Source organism: Sylvia atricapilla, chromosome 6 (assembly GCF_009819655.1).
Source record: "Sylvia atricapilla isolate bSylAtr1 chromosome 6, bSylAtr1.pri, whole genome shotgun sequence".
In the NCBI taxonomy this organism is placed as follows: Eukaryota; Metazoa; Chordata; class Aves; order Passeriformes; family Sylviidae; genus Sylvia; species Sylvia atricapilla.
In genome coordinates, this window is record NC_089145.1 from 48692985 (window position 1) to 48711610 (window position 18626).

Sequence of the window (18626 nt, forward strand, 5' to 3'; positions counted from 1 at the left end):
ATAAAACCACTAAACCAGATTCAAGTCCATGGACTACTTATCCAAATCAGGAGTAAAGGTATTGAATCCAGAAAGTAATATGGTGTACAAACCAGTGTGAAGGATAAGGACCTTGAGAAATCAAATTTCCTTTATAAGAGTTTTCCATTATAATTACAATGCTGAGTTTAATTACCTCTCCTTTCATACCAAAGTTTGAATTCCATTGGTTTTACTTGGATTTCACAAAGAGTTTTCTAAGCCTTCTTCCTTTATCAATTATAATGCAGTAGTTCTTGGATTACACAAGGATATGTGAAACAGGAGTATCCAACCCAAGGATGTCATAAAGACACTCATTTGGATTTAGTTGTTTGCAGCTCTGTTTGTGTGATTTCTCACATTTTCTTTGTCAAAAGGGCCTAATTCTACTTTTTCCCTCATGCCAATGTGTGGGGGTAATCAAGGCTCTGACAGACTAGCTCTAGCAGATCCAATGGTGATGAGCTAAGGCATTACAACTTCCAGGAGGTCCAGAATTCTCCTTGCCAGGCAGATATCACTTTCCCTAGCAGAGGCAGTAGACAGAGACCCCTTGTACCTCCAAGCCATCCGAGCCACAAGCTGCTATGCACAGCAGTGGCTGCTGCCACTAAATCTTCTAACACCACATCAACATCTGCAAGGCCTGCAGCGTCTTTACGGCTGACAAAATGACATGGCAGTGTAAAGCTCGGCTGGAGTGAAGTCATGTTTATGGGGTGCCAAAAACACCCCATTCAAATGCAAACTGTACAAAAACTTAGAAGTAAAATGTAACAGCCTTTACAGCTCACTTCAGAAGGCATCCAAAATGAACATGGCATTTTGGAAATCATAGCGTGAACTATTGCCCAATATAATTGTCAGCGTCGGGTTCCGATTTCATTTTCACTGTTTTTTCATGAGTGCAACTTTTCAAAGCCTGTAACTTTTATATCACTCTGAAACCTTGATCCAGCAAAGCGCTTATACACATACCTAAATTTAGACTGTAGATTCAGGGAGCCTGAGATCAGGAAGGGACCATCTGTAGGAGCTCTTCTGTAGCACATACCACTTAGCTTCCCCTCCTGACTTCTGAGTTGAGCCAAATACTTTAAAGTCCAGGACCAGTTCCTTTGAAATGAATTTCAATTACCCGTCTGCTTTGAATCAAAAGCCTGTTACATGGTTTGTTGGACCAGGGCCTCCAGGAAACCAGAATCTGGTCTCCAACACTCCAAATCTTTCCTATGCTTTCCAAGGATGGTTTGAATGAAAAATCTCTTATTTAAGATTTCCATGCATTAGCTAACAGGTTGGCTTGATAAAGAGTATCAGGACAGTGAACTGCCTGTAGCTGTCAGCTCTTATTCTCAAACTGCAAATTGTGCAAAATTCTGCCTTTAAATGTGCGTGTCTTTGTCCCTAACTGAGGAGGAGGATCAGATGTTTAGCTGCAGATACATTTTGGTGCTTCTCACATAATACTGTCTGTGGCCCAAATTCAGGTCCTGGTTGAATTGGTAAGTGTTCTCCCTATTTGCATTGGCATCCAAAAAGCAGAACACGGTAACAAACCCGAGTGCATACACCACATGGTTATATTTATGGGGAGGGATGGGAAAAAACACAAGCAAAGAACTTCTCAGCACCTTCAGAAAACTGAGATAATGGCCCCATAACACAATTTCGTATGAGAAATGTGACTGTTTCAAGCATTATTGTACCACTTTTTCTCAAGACCCTGATTCAGGAAATACCTTACATTTTATTTAAGTTCAAGAAATGTAAGCAGGACTTGATCATCTGCTTAGCATCATTCAGGTTCTCACATATCCGTCTCAAACAAGATTTGTGTCCTGATGGACTCCCATGAAAACTGACAGAAGAAATGGCAGGAGTTCTATCATCTGTACTAAGGCTTCAACCCCTTGCTCCCTTCTTTTTTCTGCTTCCCACCCCTCAATGTTAAAAACACAGGAAAGACAAGATTTGGAGATCAAGTCAAATGTCCAATTTATTTTTATAACTTGAAACTGGAACAAACGTTGTTTTGAACGAGCGTACAAATGAAATGGTAGACACATGCTGAACTCAACATTGTGACAATAAGGGGAAAAAAAGAGGCCAAAAATCTTGTACAGAGAATAAAAGGAACAATAAATATTTCACTAAGCCATATTGAAATGACCTCCAGCCATCTCAACATTTTATCCATAATAAAAAAAAAAAAGTGCTCTCGTTTTTTAAACAGAGCACAAATACCAAGCAATAATAAATAGTTCCAAACTTGTAGTAAAAGACAAAACCTCCAAGTAAACAACAAAAGCTCATACAATAAGTAATAGAAAAAGGTAATAAAAATATTTTGCCTTGCCGGTACAAATGCAAACAACTTAAATCAATGTTACTTTGCTTTGCAGTTCTAAAATACAAAGAGCACCATAAAAATGAGTTTGCCTGTGATAAACAAAACCTTGGACTGTCTTTTACATAGGACTGGGATGAAATGCTGCTTTTTTGACCCTTTCCTTAAAAATTTCTATTTTTCTTTCCAAAACCAGGTTCCTGCACCTGTCCTGTTGCCAGGGAGTCAACTGGAGTATTGCTCTGGACTTCAGTGGCAGCAGGACACAATGAAAGCAATAAATTCAACCTTAAAAAAATGTAAAACTATTTAACTACAACAGCATTCTAGCTATGTCCATGTTATATTGTGCTTATGGCCTAGTAAACTACGGCTCTTCTAAGCAAGAAGAAAAGGAGGGCCATTTCAGTATCACTACAGTCTGCAGAAACACAACCCTTGTGCTTTTGGGTGACTTATTATTAGTTTCAGTGATCTAAGTCACAAAAGTAGACAACTGCTGGTGTTAGCTATCCTGAATAATTAAAAACTACAGGGAGACTGAAACTCCTAAACAACTTACAATAAAATGAAAGTGAAATTCTTTCTTAAATCAATGATTTGTGGACTGAAAGTGTGCAGTTAACTTCTGATCTTCGTTGCACTGATGCAAGTCCAAGAGATTCTTCTGAGTTCTGTGGCATGACTGGATTTATACAAAAGCCAGAGATCTGAATTTTCACCAAAAAGGGAAAATGTGCCTTTAAGGGACCACATTCCAACCTCAGTTATGCTGGGATTATCCAGGACTAAGAGTGATGAATAATTCCTGATTTATATCAGTTTAATTGAGATAGAGAATTTGTCCAGGAGATTTAAGGGTGTGACGTTCAAGCCAGGAAGGCATATATATTTCTGATAAGTTGGTGGACCAAATTCTCCCTAATGTCACACCCATGCCTCTCCAATTGCTCCAGCAGTTCTGCACTGATGACAGCAGAATAATTTGGCATGGCAAAATTTTTTTTTCCTTGTTTTTGTTTTAAGTTTTGCCATCATTTTCTGCAAGAGCCATGATCATTTTCTCTTCCCCTTCACTAAAGCATTAGTGCCTCTTCTGCCACGTCTTCCCCTTGACCCAAAAGGGAGAAAGTGTGAGAGAGAGAGAGAAAAAGAACTGCAAAGAAGAGAGACATCAAAAGGTACAGGATTTCATCCCAGTCCTCAAACATTCAGAAATTTATGGAATGTACAATTAGAAGTGAACAGCAGCAAAGCAGCTAATAACACGGACTGGCAAGACCTGTACATGGAGTTGGTCCTGTTCTGACAGGGAAGAGGAGGGCTGTGCCTGGACTAATTTTACTTCAATCCGATTACAGCTGTACCAACAGCAGGCCATTTCACCATTTTATGTCAAAGCGGATGCAGCAGCTCTCACTTTTTGCTATAAAAAGACTTTCTTTCAGAGGGTGGTGGCAGGGTGTGAGGAGCAATGAGTGGGGGTTGGCCAGGAGAGGGAAGATGTATTGGACATCTTCTTGTTTGGAAGGAGGGGAAGAAATCTCCTCTCTCTCTCTCAAATCTGCAGGGAAGCTGTGGAATGTCACCCCAGACACCTTTCCAGGAACGGAATTTCTTTTCACACAAACAGGCAATATCCATCCAGCCTGGTTCAACCATACCTGGTAAAACCTTGATGCAAGGGGTCCAGGCAACTTTGAAGTTATTTAGAGCCCTGTGGGAACAGCACTTTTTTGTAGGCCATTTCTGACAAAAAAAATATATACACAACTAAAATTATTTGTGAACAACAACAAGAAAAAAAAAAGTAAAATAAAAAAGCACTTAATTATTTTGTTTTGTTTCTTTTACTCAAAGGTCGTCTAACAACCCCCTTTTTTCCTGTACAATAAGGACTTCACATACAAATTTTTTTTTATTTTTGAAATATTTTATCCTGCCAAATTAAAAAAATATATTATGGCAGCCTGTTTGTTTGTTTTTATTTTTATTTCCAAATTCACTAACAAAAAGGTACATTAAATCCCTTTAAAAGGACAAGCGTACAGTTAAAAAATTACAAGCTTCAGTAAAAATACAGCAAGTGCCTACATCATATGAATCAACCAATATCAATATCCATTCCAGAAGGGGAAAGGAAGGGGAGAAGGGGAGAAAAAAAGAGAAAAATAGGTACAGGTCAGAAACGTGATTTTTTTTTTTTTTTTCTGCAAAGCAATAACAATATTAAGCACTTTTTTCTACATACTTTTTCTACATGGTGTAGCAATCACCTTTTAATCCCCGAATACAAGATTCTATACATTTTTGAAATAAAAATTCAACACCCAAGGCAGAAAAAAATTTACTAAAACTCAAGACTTTACAGTTACAGTGACAAGAACAAATTTATAGACCCACCATTTAAATTTTACTGCAACATTTTCAAGGAAAAAAGAATTTTTTTTTTCTTTCTGGTTTTGTAAAATGCCCAGGCATTCTCCATTATTACAAATACTGGTCCACTTTTACAGTAATCAAGAAATTTTAATATATATAATATATACTAAAACCCCGTCACCAAAAGAAAACAATATACACATGGCCATTATGGCATTTTTTTAATAACCTATTAAGCAAACTTTGAAAAAAAAAAAGATTGCTCAAACACACATACACACAATTTCTTTTTTACCCTTGTATGTATTCAATACTGTAAACGTATTTTAAGACAGAGTGCACTAAATTTAACTTTTAAAAAAAATTAGCCGTTGTTCCTGAATTGTTTTTTCTCATTCAATGATAGCAACTTGTAATTTGTGTCATTTGAGTTTTAATTCAGCAGTAAATCATTTCCATTCCATTTTCTAAGCAGCGTTGTCCTGAAAAAAAAAAAAGGCTGAGAATAATTCAGCTAATGTATGTCCGAAGTTGTGCTGGGTATACATCTTCATTTGATTGGGTCTTATGGCATTTTCGTGTCCACTATCTTCAACCAGTAATTTTTTTTTTTTTTAAAGTAAATGTGGCTCTTTTTTTACTAAAGAATGTACTTTTCTTGTTTTGCTTTTTTTTTTTTTTAAAGTCTTTCCATTTCACAAAAACATTTTGCATTTGTCTCAAGAGACTCAAATAGGAAGATCAGTTTTCAAGGCACTCACGTCAAATTGAATGGCAGTAGAAAAACTGTCCAATAAATTATTTTTATTTATTTTTCTTTATAGTGCCAGTATTGTGAATGCCATGCTTAGCAATACTGACACTTAATCTCAGCTGTTCCCTTACAGTTTAACCCACCTTTGGGCCAAGTAGAATATGATGTAATTTCTTGTTGAGAAGCCATTTTTCTTTTAACCACAAACAAAAGATTTAAAGTGCGGGTCAACATAATTAAAATCTCTAACCATAATTGTCTACTGTTTGCTAATATTAGTTGAAAAAGGCTTTTAAAAATTTGGAATTTGAAAGTAGAGCAGGTGCATTTTTTTTTTTTGCTTTAATTTTTCTCTCTCGTATGCTTTCCTCTGAATACAATTCCGTTCTGTCCCTAATTAAGTTGGAAAAAATCTTACTGACTTCAGTTGGAGCAGAATCTTGCCAAGACAGGTAAATCAACCAGAATTTATTTTTCCTTTCTTTCTAATAACATCACTGTACAGCATCTAAGATAGTTCTAAGATTTCTATTCATAAACCAAATGCCTATGAGTTGAGGCTTTTCATTGAGAAATTCACACTTTCCTATCTTCTAGTAATCAACTACAGCAAATATGGACTAATGTAGATGTCCTTAATTCAAATATATGATTTTGTGGTTTTAAAACAAAACAAAACAAAAAATATGGCATTTGGCTCCTCTGAGGTTGGAAAAGAATATTAAAATGCTCAAGATATACTTTTATTGTCTCTGGGGAAGAGTCACAGGAGGGGAAGAGGGAGGGAAAAACACTCCAGAAAGTGACAAACTGGCATCATTATGTTGCCATAGCTATTACCAAGAAGAAACTATCTGATAGTAATGCACAATTAAGAATGTTTCTAGATTTTGAGTGTAGCAACCTTCTGCATCTGTCTTTTTTGTTGCTATAACTTTAGTGCTGAAATCCATCTAAAAAAGGCCTCTATCTTCAGTGACATTGTCAGTGCTATGTATTTGATCCAATTTCAAAAGAAAGTGCTAATTTTAAAGATTGTTATCCGCTGTACAATTTTGTTTTCCCTAATCTTCAAGGTTATTTAAGAAGAGGAAAGAAAAAAAGGAAGGAAGGAAGGAAGAAAGGAAGGAAGGAAGGAAGGAAGGAAGGAAGGAAGGAAGGAAGGAAGGAATGGAAAGAGATGAAAAAAGAAAAAAATAAAAAAGAAAAAAATAAAAAAGAAAAAAGAAAAAATAAGGAAAAAGAAAAGAAAAAAGAAAGAAAAAAATATTTCAGTTCAAATGCTGGCTTCTTCACAAGAAATTACACTCACTTAGCTTAAATTTCAACAAAGCAGCGGCCCAAAAATTATAATTTTAAAAGATATGTTTCTCTCCTACAATGCAAGTAATCTCAGGCTACAACTGGGTAAAATTAAAAAGGGATACCCAACAAAATTTTAAAAGAAATTTAAACAGAAAGAATAAAAAAAAGTACCTGCACATGCCAAAAAATTACAAAAACCCAATAAATACAGAAATTATTGCACAGTTAAAAGGCTCCACAATTTTTACTGCCTTAATCAACCCTCGGGTTTAATAGAACTTTGTAGACACAGGTTATATTTAAGTGCCAAAGTCTGGCACCTTACCATAGTTATGCTAAGTTATGTTTACGGAGGCAAGTTAGGTCATCTTTTCTCAGTTGGCAATAGTTAAACTGTACAAATAAAATGTTACCTAGACCCCTGAAATTTAACCTAGTGGAGGTGGGAGCGGGGTGGGGAGGGGGGGGGGGGGTGGGGGATGGGGGGGGGGGCCTTAGCTTCTTTCTGCCTGCTCAATTTTGACGTCATTTGTCAGCAAATGTTCTCCATGCCACTTTTTCATGTGTTTCTCCAGGGTGCTGTAAACACTGAAGGGCATCTGGCAAATGTCGCAGCGGTAGACCTCCTTCCCTATCTGGCCATGCGTTTTCATATGGCGCGTCAGCTTACTGCTCTGGGCACATGCATAGTTGCAGAGCTCGCATTTGTAAGGCCGCTCTCCAGTGTGGCTCCGACGGTGTACCGTCAAATTGCTGCAGTTCTTAAAGACCTTGCCACAGTACTCACATGTATCGCTCCTGCGTCCTTCCTTCGAACTGGGTCGCCCGGGGCCGGGTCCACTGATGTGGGGGGTGCTGCCTCCGCTGGCCGTGCCGCTGCGCCCTGAGAGCCCCCCATCCAGCATGTCCCCCGGCGGAGTGGAGAAACGCAGGCTCCCGTTCTCCGATGAGTGCTCGGAAGAGGTGGCGAAGGGGGATTGTCGGGAGTCTGTGAATCCGAGGAATGGATCCTTCATGAAGTGCCGCGATGCAGCATACCCTACCAGCCACTGGGAGTAAACGTTTTCGGAAGGTATTATCGTTGCTGGTGGCAAGTCCAAATCTTTCTCTACCTTTATTCTTTTAGAGGAATTGTTTAAACTGGGGCTTGTGATAGGTGTTGGCTTGCGGGGGAACAAGTTTGGGAAGGGTTCACCCGGGCCAAAGTTTCTTCCGTTGACTGTACCTTCCTCAGTGCGGTCCAGCTCTCCTACCACTGAGTCTTCGTCACCCGGATCTCTCTGACATAGGTCTCGAGGACACAAGTCTCGCTGGTCAGAGGACCTCTTCATGAAGCCACTCCTCTTCTGTTTCTCAGCTAACATGTCGTTATATTGCTGAATGGCACCTAGACTTACATTCTCGATGACTTTTCCCAGGACGAGGGACTTCTCATCTGGCAGCGACTTGGAGCCGTTTTCTCGGTTACGACTCAGCTCTGAGTCCATACTAAAGCTCGACTCTGGCCGGCTCTCATTTTCAAGCTCCTCTTCCTCCTCCTCCTCTTCTTCCTCTTCTTCATTGTCATGGCCCAGGGAAGGATCGCTCTCATTCCTGAAATCTGCCTCACTGGATTTCAGTCCCTCTCCAGTGAGCTCACTTGTGCCTGGCTCGGGGGAACTAGTGGTGGACAGTCCATCATCTGACCTGCCCGTCATGGAGCCAGCTTTATGCATATGTGTTTTCATGTGGCGTTTTAGCTTGCTGGCCTGGGAGCAAGCATGGTCACAGAGCTGACACTTGTAGGGCTTTTCTCCTGTGTGACTGCGCCGGTGCACAATAAGGTTACTCTGGAACTTGAATGTTTTCCCACAAAATTCACAGGACTTGCTCTTGGCCTGAGGCTGGGGAGGCGTAGTGCTGCTGGGGGGCATGGGGGGCAGTGGCGGGGTGCTCAAAAAAGGTGATTTAGGACTCGGCTGGAAGGGATTCAACAGACGATGCATAGGGTTGGTGCGACTGGGTGAGACTGGCGGAGGGGTGGAACTGTTTCCTGCCAGCTCTCGAAGCCTTCTGGAGAAATCCATCGCTGGGGACTCAATTGCCATGGGGTTTAAACGCATAACTCTGTCAAAGGCACTGGGATGCTGGGCAACTAACCCCATTTCTTCGGCACTAAGGCGATGTGGATCCAGATGATGACGAGGCGGTGGGCTGAACAGCGGGGGCGTGTTTGGGAGCCGACCCTCACCAAAGCCAGGGTGTTCACGCAAGATGGGTCCTGTCATGCGCAAAAGGTTGAAAGGGTTGTTGTCTCCAAGAAAATTCATCAGCGGGGACTGTGCAACAGTCTCCGGTCCCAGAGGAGGAGGGATGGTGATGCGTGGAGTAAGGGAACTGTTTGAAGGGCTTGTTTCCAGGTAGATGCGGAATCCATGTGTGTTCTGGGCATGCTGAAGCAAGAACCAAGCGCTATTAAAAGGCTGCTTGCATGTTGTGCAAATATAGCTTGAAGGCTCATCTTTACCTATAAAAGAAAAAACAGAAAGAACACTTAAAAAATAATACAGTGGAGAACATTTAAATACAGTTGGCATTCACTTTATTTTGTTAACACACTTCCTCCTTGGCATTTCTGAAAGAAGGATTTAATTGCAACGTATTGACTGATATAAATTGTTGAACAGCACATTTACTCACTGCACTTATTCACTTAATATGTATGACAAATATCACACATACGCATTTGTGCTATATACATTTACATCCTCTAATTTGCAAATAAAACCTTCTTTTATGACGTGTAAGGATCCAAATCCTTTCATGTGTTTATTCCACAAAAAGGAATTTATTTCAAGGGATTTATGACTACGGACAAAAACCAAGAAAAATGCAGTGTGGTAGGTTTTACAAGGCACCTGTTAGGACCTTCAGTGGCATTTTCACTCTCTCGTTTTATATACTTCATGCAGCAGTCCCCTGAGATCTTGCTGAATTTAATTTATACATGCTTAAGTCATGCCAGCACTTCCATTTTTAAAATACCATGTAGATATTTAGCCACAAAAGTCCTATTCAAATCAACAGGAGCTTGGAAAACATACCCTTGCATAAACCACTTTGACGTTCTTTTTGCCAAAACACCAAGAAGCCACTCAAATGAAACATCCGGTAATCAAAGCCGACAGCACAGTTGCAATTAACAGTAACAAATGTCGGGCCGTGCTTGAACTGGGTCCCAAGAATTTCTGAGCCTGAGCCTGCCCTCCAATGCAGAAATGCTCACCAGAGCCAAAAACACTGTTCTGTTTGCTTTTCTAGCCTCTTGGAACAACTGCATAAAGGTGGAAAGCATTCCTTTAACCTTGATTCAGCTTTACATAAAGGACAGGTGTGGACAAGTCTGCATCACAGTCATAATTTTGCTAGCTAGAAAATTCCGGTCCTGGGTACAATATAAACTATGTGGTGGTATCTGCAAAAAGCATTTCCCTCCTTCTCCTCCCTCCTTTTTTCAATGCCTCTGCAAGACTCTGATAAATTTATAAATATGTGTCAACTTGAAAATCATGACCCAGTATTTGTTTTGTTGTTTGTTTTTAAATGAGTGGGAGGTTTCCTGAAAAAAAAAAACTGCCCATTTTGGAAAATCTAAAATTAATTCCTTGCTTGCTTGTTTGTTTGTGAGAGAACATGTTTTGTCTAGCAACGGCCCCACTGAATCTAGAGTCAGTAAACCTACTGAAAGTTCAATACTTGAACAAAGCTTCCTGCCTGACCCATGATGGACCAAGGACCCAAATCCAAAGCTGAACTAAGAGACCCTTTCTAGATGGGGGGCTGCCATTCCCAAAAGCCTGTTGAATGAGCTTGAAAATGAAAGAATTTATAAAGTGAACAGAACCATATTATCGAAACTACCTTGTAATGAGGAATGACTCATAACAGACCAAAAAAAAAAAAAAAATTAATCTTGGGTACATTGAGAGACAATGATTGAATTTCCCTCTTCTGGCTGTTGCAGGAATGACTGCTGCTAACAAAACCTACAAAATCTTAGACAAGAAGGCTATAAGTTTATCTGCCTACCTATCAGCCTGTCAGTTTATTCAATCTTATCAACCAATATACATCCATAACAGCATAAAGGAAAAAGTATGGATCAGATTGAGACTTATTTACAAAGGTAGGTGATAAATGTGGTGCAACTCTTCATGCACTTACTGACTTAATAGGGTTATTGCTGTGGATAGCAGCTTTGAGCCTTGATTTCAGTGAAGCTGTCTCTTCACAGCCAATAAAAAAATGTACACAATACAGTGGGCATTTCTGCTCGGCTGGCATGGCCACCATGTCCTGGCTCCACATTCTGTGTCTCTGGCCCCACACTCTGTGTCTGTATAGACTAGACACAGTTGCTTTGATTAATTTCTAACAATCACTATTGGAAAAAAAAAACAAGTTTGGGAACTGCCGGTGGCTTGGAAAAAAGTGCCTGTAACTGCCATTGACATTAATGAAAGCCACATACAAACATGGAAAGGAACTGATACATTATCCCTTAAAAATCTACTCAGCACTGAGGCAGTTAGGAAGTTTTATGTCAGCTTTGCAGCCAAAGCAACAGTAAATGCTCCCATTATTACTTCAAATATTTAAATTTCTCTTTCTTACAGAAATATGATGAAAATGTCTAGACCTTTAACTTTTCTTGCACAGCAACATGTGTAGTATAAAAAGTGACAGAAATCACTGAAGCAGACTAAAGTATATAACATACTCTGTCAAAAGATTTTTAAACAATATGTTTTACCTCAGCTCACCCTAGAATAGATTTTAATAAAGCCCCTTACGAAGTGTGATCTAATAGCAAATGAAGTGCAGCATCTTACAAGGTCATATATCTTCAAATTAAAGAGTGCTCTGCACCCTTCACCTTCACTTTATCCACTCTAATTAATCGATTTATTACTCACAGCTGTTCAATTCCTTCATTTTTAAAGTCACAGCATGCATTCGTTTTTGTTGTGGGTTTTTTTTTTTTCTTTAAAAAAATAAAGTGACTGAGTGTCTGTGTATGTGCATGCATTCTCTTTGCTTAGCTCAAGAACTGACAGGAGGAAGAAAGCAGCTGTGTATTAGGCAACAACAACAGCAGTATGTTTACTTCAGAAAAGGCACATATGTAAGTAGAAAAATTCCTGAGCAGGCTGAGGATCAAGGCCAACCTAAAACTGAAATGGCTGATTAAAAAAATTACCCTCAAAATGGCAGCTGGCTGGATGCTTGCTACTACATTTTACATGAAACTAAAATTTTGGGTTGCTTTGTTCCCCAAAACTTCACCTCCATGAAATTCAAGAGAGGAAGGCAAGTCCCTACCTTTTTAGTTTTCTTTCAGAAAGACAAAATTAATACTACTAGTGATCAAAGATTTATAAACTCACAGTTATAGGTCTTCTCTCCCTTGTTTGTTTTGCTTAGCTTTTATGTTCCTTAACCCTCCTCTTCAGGAGACCTCAACACAACAGCAAAATTGACTGTAGGCTACCTGGCTACCAAATCTTTGACTGATTCATGAATGTTCATATGGGCATACCTATACATATAAATTTTCACAACTTTCAAAGACTCTCCCCAGATGCTCTGTTTAAAAAAAGAAAAAAAAAAGGAAAATAAAAAATTGTCAATTACCATATTATCACTTCATGGTTATCTTGCCTAAAAGTTGTCCTGAGCAGTGTAGATGCTTACTTTTAAGAACAGAACAATGTCAAAAAGTCTTTGAAGATCCACTCCAAACATTTTTGTGTTCAAAAACTTGCTAAATATTTTAAACATGCCCAGAAACAGCCATGTATTGCTCAAGTATGAGCCTTATATTTAATAATGCACCTACACTAAAAAAGTCTTTTTTATAAGGCTACTTTTGATATAAGGCTATCTTAATCCCTTGCCACCTGCACTGAAGTCTGTCTAAATACCCACTTTATGACAACTAGCTATATAGTCTTTGCCATATGCAGTCTTTATCACTTTAGCATGTGCTTGACTTTCAGCATGTGAGTAATCAACATCAGTGAAACTTAAGCATAGGCTGAAGTGCTCTGTTGGATAGTGATGAAATTATTCATGTGCTTAGAGTCAAACACAAGCCAAGACTTCACTAATTCTGTTCGATGAATTGCACATGGTTTCAATCTTACAGTCTGTAACTAGGCATGAATTTTGGGGCTGAGAGCTGAAGTGTAATTCTTTATTTTTACAGTAGTTGGTAGATATGATGTATGTACAGAGATGAGATATCCAGGTCACAACTCCTGAGCAATCAATTGTAGCTTCCAGTTTTCAGTAAAGTCAAACAAATACTGCCAGTTCAGACATGATAGAGATTTGTAGGGCTGAATACTACTAAGACCTACTGAAATGGTATTTCAGGTATTCAGAAGTACCATTTAAAGGCTGGGAGGGATTGTCAAATTAAAAGAATGAGAGGATTAGGATAAACCCTAAGGTTTGACCTCATCCAATTCCTGACCCAAACAATAATACAGTCATGGAATGGTTTGGATTGGAAGGGACCTCAAAGTTCATCCAGTTCCAGCCCCCTGGTCATGGGCAGGGACATCTTTCTCTAGACCAGGCTGCTCAGACTTCCATCCAGCCTGACCTTGAACACTTCCAGGGATGGGACATCTCTAACTTCTCTGGGTAACCTGTTCCTGTGCCTTGCCAATCTTGTAGTAAAGAGTTTTTTTCCTAATATCTGCTCTAAACCTACTCTCTTTTAGTTCCCTCTTTGTTCTGTCACTACATGTCCATATCTATGGATCTATTAATATCTATGCCAGCTGCTCCAATATCCTGCTTCAAAGGCCAGCAAACGGAGAGCCTACAATCTTTTTAAAGTCTACCTCGTTCCTTCTCTCCTTTACCATCATTAAGATTCCCCAAGTGCCTAATCTAAATCTTTCTTCCTGCAATCTAAGATCTTAATATATTGTCCTACCCAGATGTACATGCTAAACACAGGAAACAAGTTAGTCTGCACCTCACAGTTATCATCCAACCCAAGGATTTGCAGATGAACCACTTCATGTCTTTTAGCACCCCCTTCTCCCAATTTGATTTGGAAATGTTGAGAGAGAACTCACTTTGTATTGGAGTAATCTGTGGCCATGCTGACTATTTCCAGTACAAAAAAATATGCTGTCTTCTTTCTGATTCGAATTGCTGAGTTCAACTCCCAACCATTAGATCTTGCTGTATGCTCAAAGCAGGTAATTATAAACTATGAACTTATTGAACACTCTTGCCTTTTCTGCATATTATGACAAAAGATGATCTTTTCCAGAAATATTAAAATGTGTTCCCTCAATTAGTGCATGACAGATTATGTTCCATTCAAAATGTCAAAACAATAATGAGGCTTCTTCTTTTTCATGAACAGCTCTAAACAAAGCTGAATTCAGACCCTGCCTTCCAAATTCTTCCCTTACAGGGGACAGTGAGAAAATACAGGTCATAACGAGACTAGGCTGGGTCTGCAGGCATCCACCCCACTGCACCACTCAGCCTGAATCCCTGACTTATCTGTTCCCTGCAGTCTGACTTGTATCATTTAGTGATATGCAGATCTTCCTTGCCCAGTTGGTACATAACTTTCTATATACCCTGAATGCCGAGCGCCTTTACCCTGGAGATAAAAATTTCCCTCAAAATATTCTCAGTTATTCTGGATACCATCAAACAATAATCAGTGTGAGATAAGAACTGTTGAACAGTGTGAGATAAGAACATTATTTTCTGCTGAGCTACAGTGACATCCAGTGCCTTATGAATCCTCCTCTCAGCATGCCTGAATAATTCCATTAGCTGTAACAAGGAACGAACTCACCTTAATTTTAATCACCCACCCATAACCCCTGCCAGGACTGTGCTGAGGACTTGCAGTCAGGTCCATATAACCACTGCCATTCTCTACCTCTAGCAGTACTTTCCAGATAATGTTTCTGGTTCCATTTTACAAAGTTACAACAGCAGCTATAAAAACGTTAAGGAATTTTAATGCTGGTTTACTGCACCTTTAGAAGTTCAGGAAAAGTAGAAACTTGCAAGCTTTTACAGAAAGGACACCTTTTATTGTAGCACTCAGGAAATAACATGTATCAGGTTCCTACAATCTTTCCTCCAATATTACTCTCTTCTCCACCACTTGATTTTTAATGAACATTTAAATAATTATTACTTGTTATTATGATGGTTACTCTAATAATACCAATAAAAGTAGCATGGATGCTCCATAAAAAACACACCTTTAATTGAATTATTATTAAATTAAAATGCCACAATTGAGAACACACGTTTAACAAGTCTCCTTATAAGACCAACTGACATTAAAGAGAAGGGCATTAAATACTAGAAAGATTCAATGTTGCATGGTGAAAAAAATATATTTTCATAAGAGGTTTGACAAATCACCCAGATAAGGGCCAAATGCATTTCAGGTGTCTGCAGTGTGAATCTGCTGTGTGACCTATACCAGTTCATGCCTGGTGCTTGATTGGGTCTGCAAAATATCTCTAATATAGGCATTTATGCTGAAGGGGTTTTATAAGCTGTATCATAGCTTTAAATTTTCTAAGCTAGCAAGAACTTTTTCTCATCTATGTTTATAATAGAATAAGCATTTTCTGAGCACACACAATATTGAGAGTTCTACCCTCTCTCCCTGCATTCATTGAGCTGTTTGGAAGTGTTGTTACCTCCATTTCAGAAGGACTGACAGTCTCAATAAAAAAGAAATGTAAAGTAGGGTCCAAGTCTGGGTGTGAATCACCACTGCCAGTCCAATGCAAGTCACCAGCTTTAAACAGCAAACACAAAGGTCTCATATCTCTTTACACCTCTCTTCATATTAATTCTGTTTTGATGGCAGCAAGAACTAAGGATGAAAAACAAGCACAACTTCTCTATCTATCCCTGGAGCTAACACAGTTCATACATCCCTATACTGCCTCATCTAAAGAAAGGGCTCAAGAGAGTCTTGCAGCACATCCTGCTGAGGGTTACGGGGACTATCACCAACAGTTCATAAAGTTAGCGTCAATTGGAAGCTAAAGTTGGTATTTTATGACTTAACAAGTCGCCTGCGGTCTCACAACCCACGCACCTCCAATTCCACACTCAGATAAACAGCCCTTGTCTCCTGTAAAGCTCAGCCAACCTGAAGTGCATCTCAGTCAAGAAGAGCAGATGAAGGTTTAGGTGTAAAGGCCCAAGCATGAGGGGCCACAGAGCCTGTCATCATCTGGAGATGGGAAATCTCAGGATGAGGTCAGTGAAAGGAAACAATGTGACAGGGAAACAAAAATGAAATGTTTTTAAGAGGTGGATGGAAAATCAGGGGTGTCTGAAGAAAGAAGTAATCGTGAGGTGTTACTTCTCAGTTACAGAATCCTATTTCCTCCCATACAAGGCCCTGTTCTCTTTTCCTACCTTGCCTCTTGATAGCCTATCTCCTCCACTGCCATCTTCAACAGAAGAAAAATCACGACTTCATGCAATATTCTTCTCCCACACACTGCCTGTATGTTTTACAGCTATCCCCATCCTCTTTCTACCTTGACTAGTGAGACTGCAAGTTTTAAACAGAAATTATGCAAGAACCTTTATGCCAAGAGAACCTACATACCCCACAAGACCCTATCAATCCCTGCACTGGTTATGATTAGTGATGCAAATATTCTCGAGAGCATTTTCTACCTGTTGGAAAATATCTACAGTAGTAGTGGTTGACACAAATATTAAGAAATATTAATATTACGCTACTGTTAGCAACGCACTATTAATTCCTCCTATGCTAAAGCCAACTGTCAAACTCCAGTTTTGGTGGATTAAGTGCTGCCACACTTTTGGGAGACTATTTTATTTTCTGAAGCCATTTCAGCAGTAGCTTTTCCTATTCAGCAGAACTGCAAATAATCTGTATATCACTCTTGTAATAACAAATATCTATTTTGTCAAATTAACTATTTTATTAAATGAGGGGAAAACCAAATGGATTAATTACCAATGACAGAGCTGAGAAGTCAGACTGTCATGCTATCTACAGCCAGCTTTTCAGAATTCCAACAACAAAGAGCATGAATCCTTGAAAGCCTTAGTGATATCAGCCTTAGGCTGATACTCCTCACCAAACTCTGATTTGACTTACCCTGCTACGAATTCAAAGTAGCTGTGATGATCACCAATGCAGACTTTTTTAAATTTTTCCAGATAAACTATACCAGGCTGTCATTAACAAGGATCTTAACTAGATTTACATGAATATACCAAGTTGCAATTAATTTGGGTTTTTTTCATTGATTTTTTCCCAGAAGCATATTATATGTCCTCTCTGGCATTTATGCTTACAAAAAAGGAGGAGGCTGCAGGCAGACTACAGTAATGCATAACACAAACAGATGCTTCCTGCTACTTAATGGACACGGGCGACCTTTGGCTGAAGCAGCTTGTGTTCAATGGTCCCATTTTCTGTGAGGCCTAATCGTACCTCAGATCTGTACTGCCAGATCCACATAAATGAACCAAATGCACAGCTCAGTTTAATTTCTAGTGCATTACAAAATGGTAATACTATATTTTTAGGTATAAAATGTCAATAGGCATATTGGGCAACTTCCTTGTAGATGTCCAATTTCTCATTCCTTAAAAGAGCTTCTGGCTTACTGGAAGTTAATGTTCAGCCTGCAGAAGTATAAGAAATGCTTTTACTTAGTGCAGAAAAGGAAAGAAAAATGTGTTGCAGAAATTGGAACTTGTGACACAGGGATTTTTACCCAGAAGCGCTATTTAAATGGAAGATAAAAAACATGTTTGTCATCTCTGAACACCTTCTCCTAATTGGTGTTAAATCTAAAATGCAAAGGCAATTTATAAAGCAGAGGAAGGGAGAAGTGTGAAAAGTGAGGAGCAAACAGGAAAATCAATATTAAAAGATCAATAGTGAATGAGTTAACTTTTAAATTAGCCCTTTGTGATACAACAGTTTCAACTAACTCCACCTTTAGCATCTAAACAGCTTTGTGTCTTTTAGATAGTTTCTTTGAACCTAAGGCATCAACTAGCAGACTGAACGGATGTTTTACAAACCTGCTGCATAAAATAGTGAAAACTATTAGCTCAAATGGGGAAGCCAATACAGAGGGGTACCATACCCACGTGAGATTAAAAGACCATAGGACTACCCGTGGCTGGTGGTTTAATATATAAGATCTCATTTACAGCACTCATGAAAAACCCTTGTACTGCTCAAGGACACTTTTAGGCCTTTTCTTTGCATAAGGTATTCAAATGCATTTGAAATAATGTCAGTCTTTTCTACAACATATGAAATATGCCAGCAGCTTCCCTTTAAATCGGTTTCCTGTAAGCAGTTTTGTTTGAAAACTGGCAAGTGCTGGGATTTTTTTTTTCCCCCAGACTTTTCTAAGGTGCCATTTTCTCATCTTACAGTCAAGAATTCTCAGTAATCTGAATAGGAACTAAACAGAGGGTACATGAAGGAAATTGTCATATAATGGAAAAACAAAGAGTAAATTACGGAACAATAAAAAAAGCCAAAGGGTTAAAACAAATTTTCCTGATTTTGTTTTTTTCCCCAGGAGTACTTCTGTCTGTTTTACTACAACTATTTCTTAAGGGCATTAGATGCCTATTCATAGTTAGTAAATGAAATAGCATTTTTGTTTTAATTCATTGCTTCTTTAACAAATGCTAACTCCCATCTCTGCTTCTTTAAATCCACAAAATCTCCACATTCAAGCCTAAGAA

General features: G+C 38.9%; 1 protein-coding gene across 4 annotated transcripts in view; it reads right to left on the reverse strand.

Annotated features, from left to right (window-relative positions):
- Window positions 1-1994: 1994 nt before the first annotated feature.
- Window positions 1995-18626, reverse strand: part of BCL11B (BCL11 transcription factor B) — a 97155-nt gene continuing 80523 nt past the window's right edge. For all 4 annotated transcript variants that reach the window (XM_066321875.1, XM_066321873.1, XM_066321874.1 and 1 more), the window contains one exon: window positions 1995-9318. In XM_066321875.1, the coding sequence (XP_066177972.1) occupies window positions 7307-9318 (2012 nt within the window). In that variant the 3' untranslated portion in view covers window positions 1995-7306. The remainder of the gene's footprint in view (window positions 9319-18626) is intronic.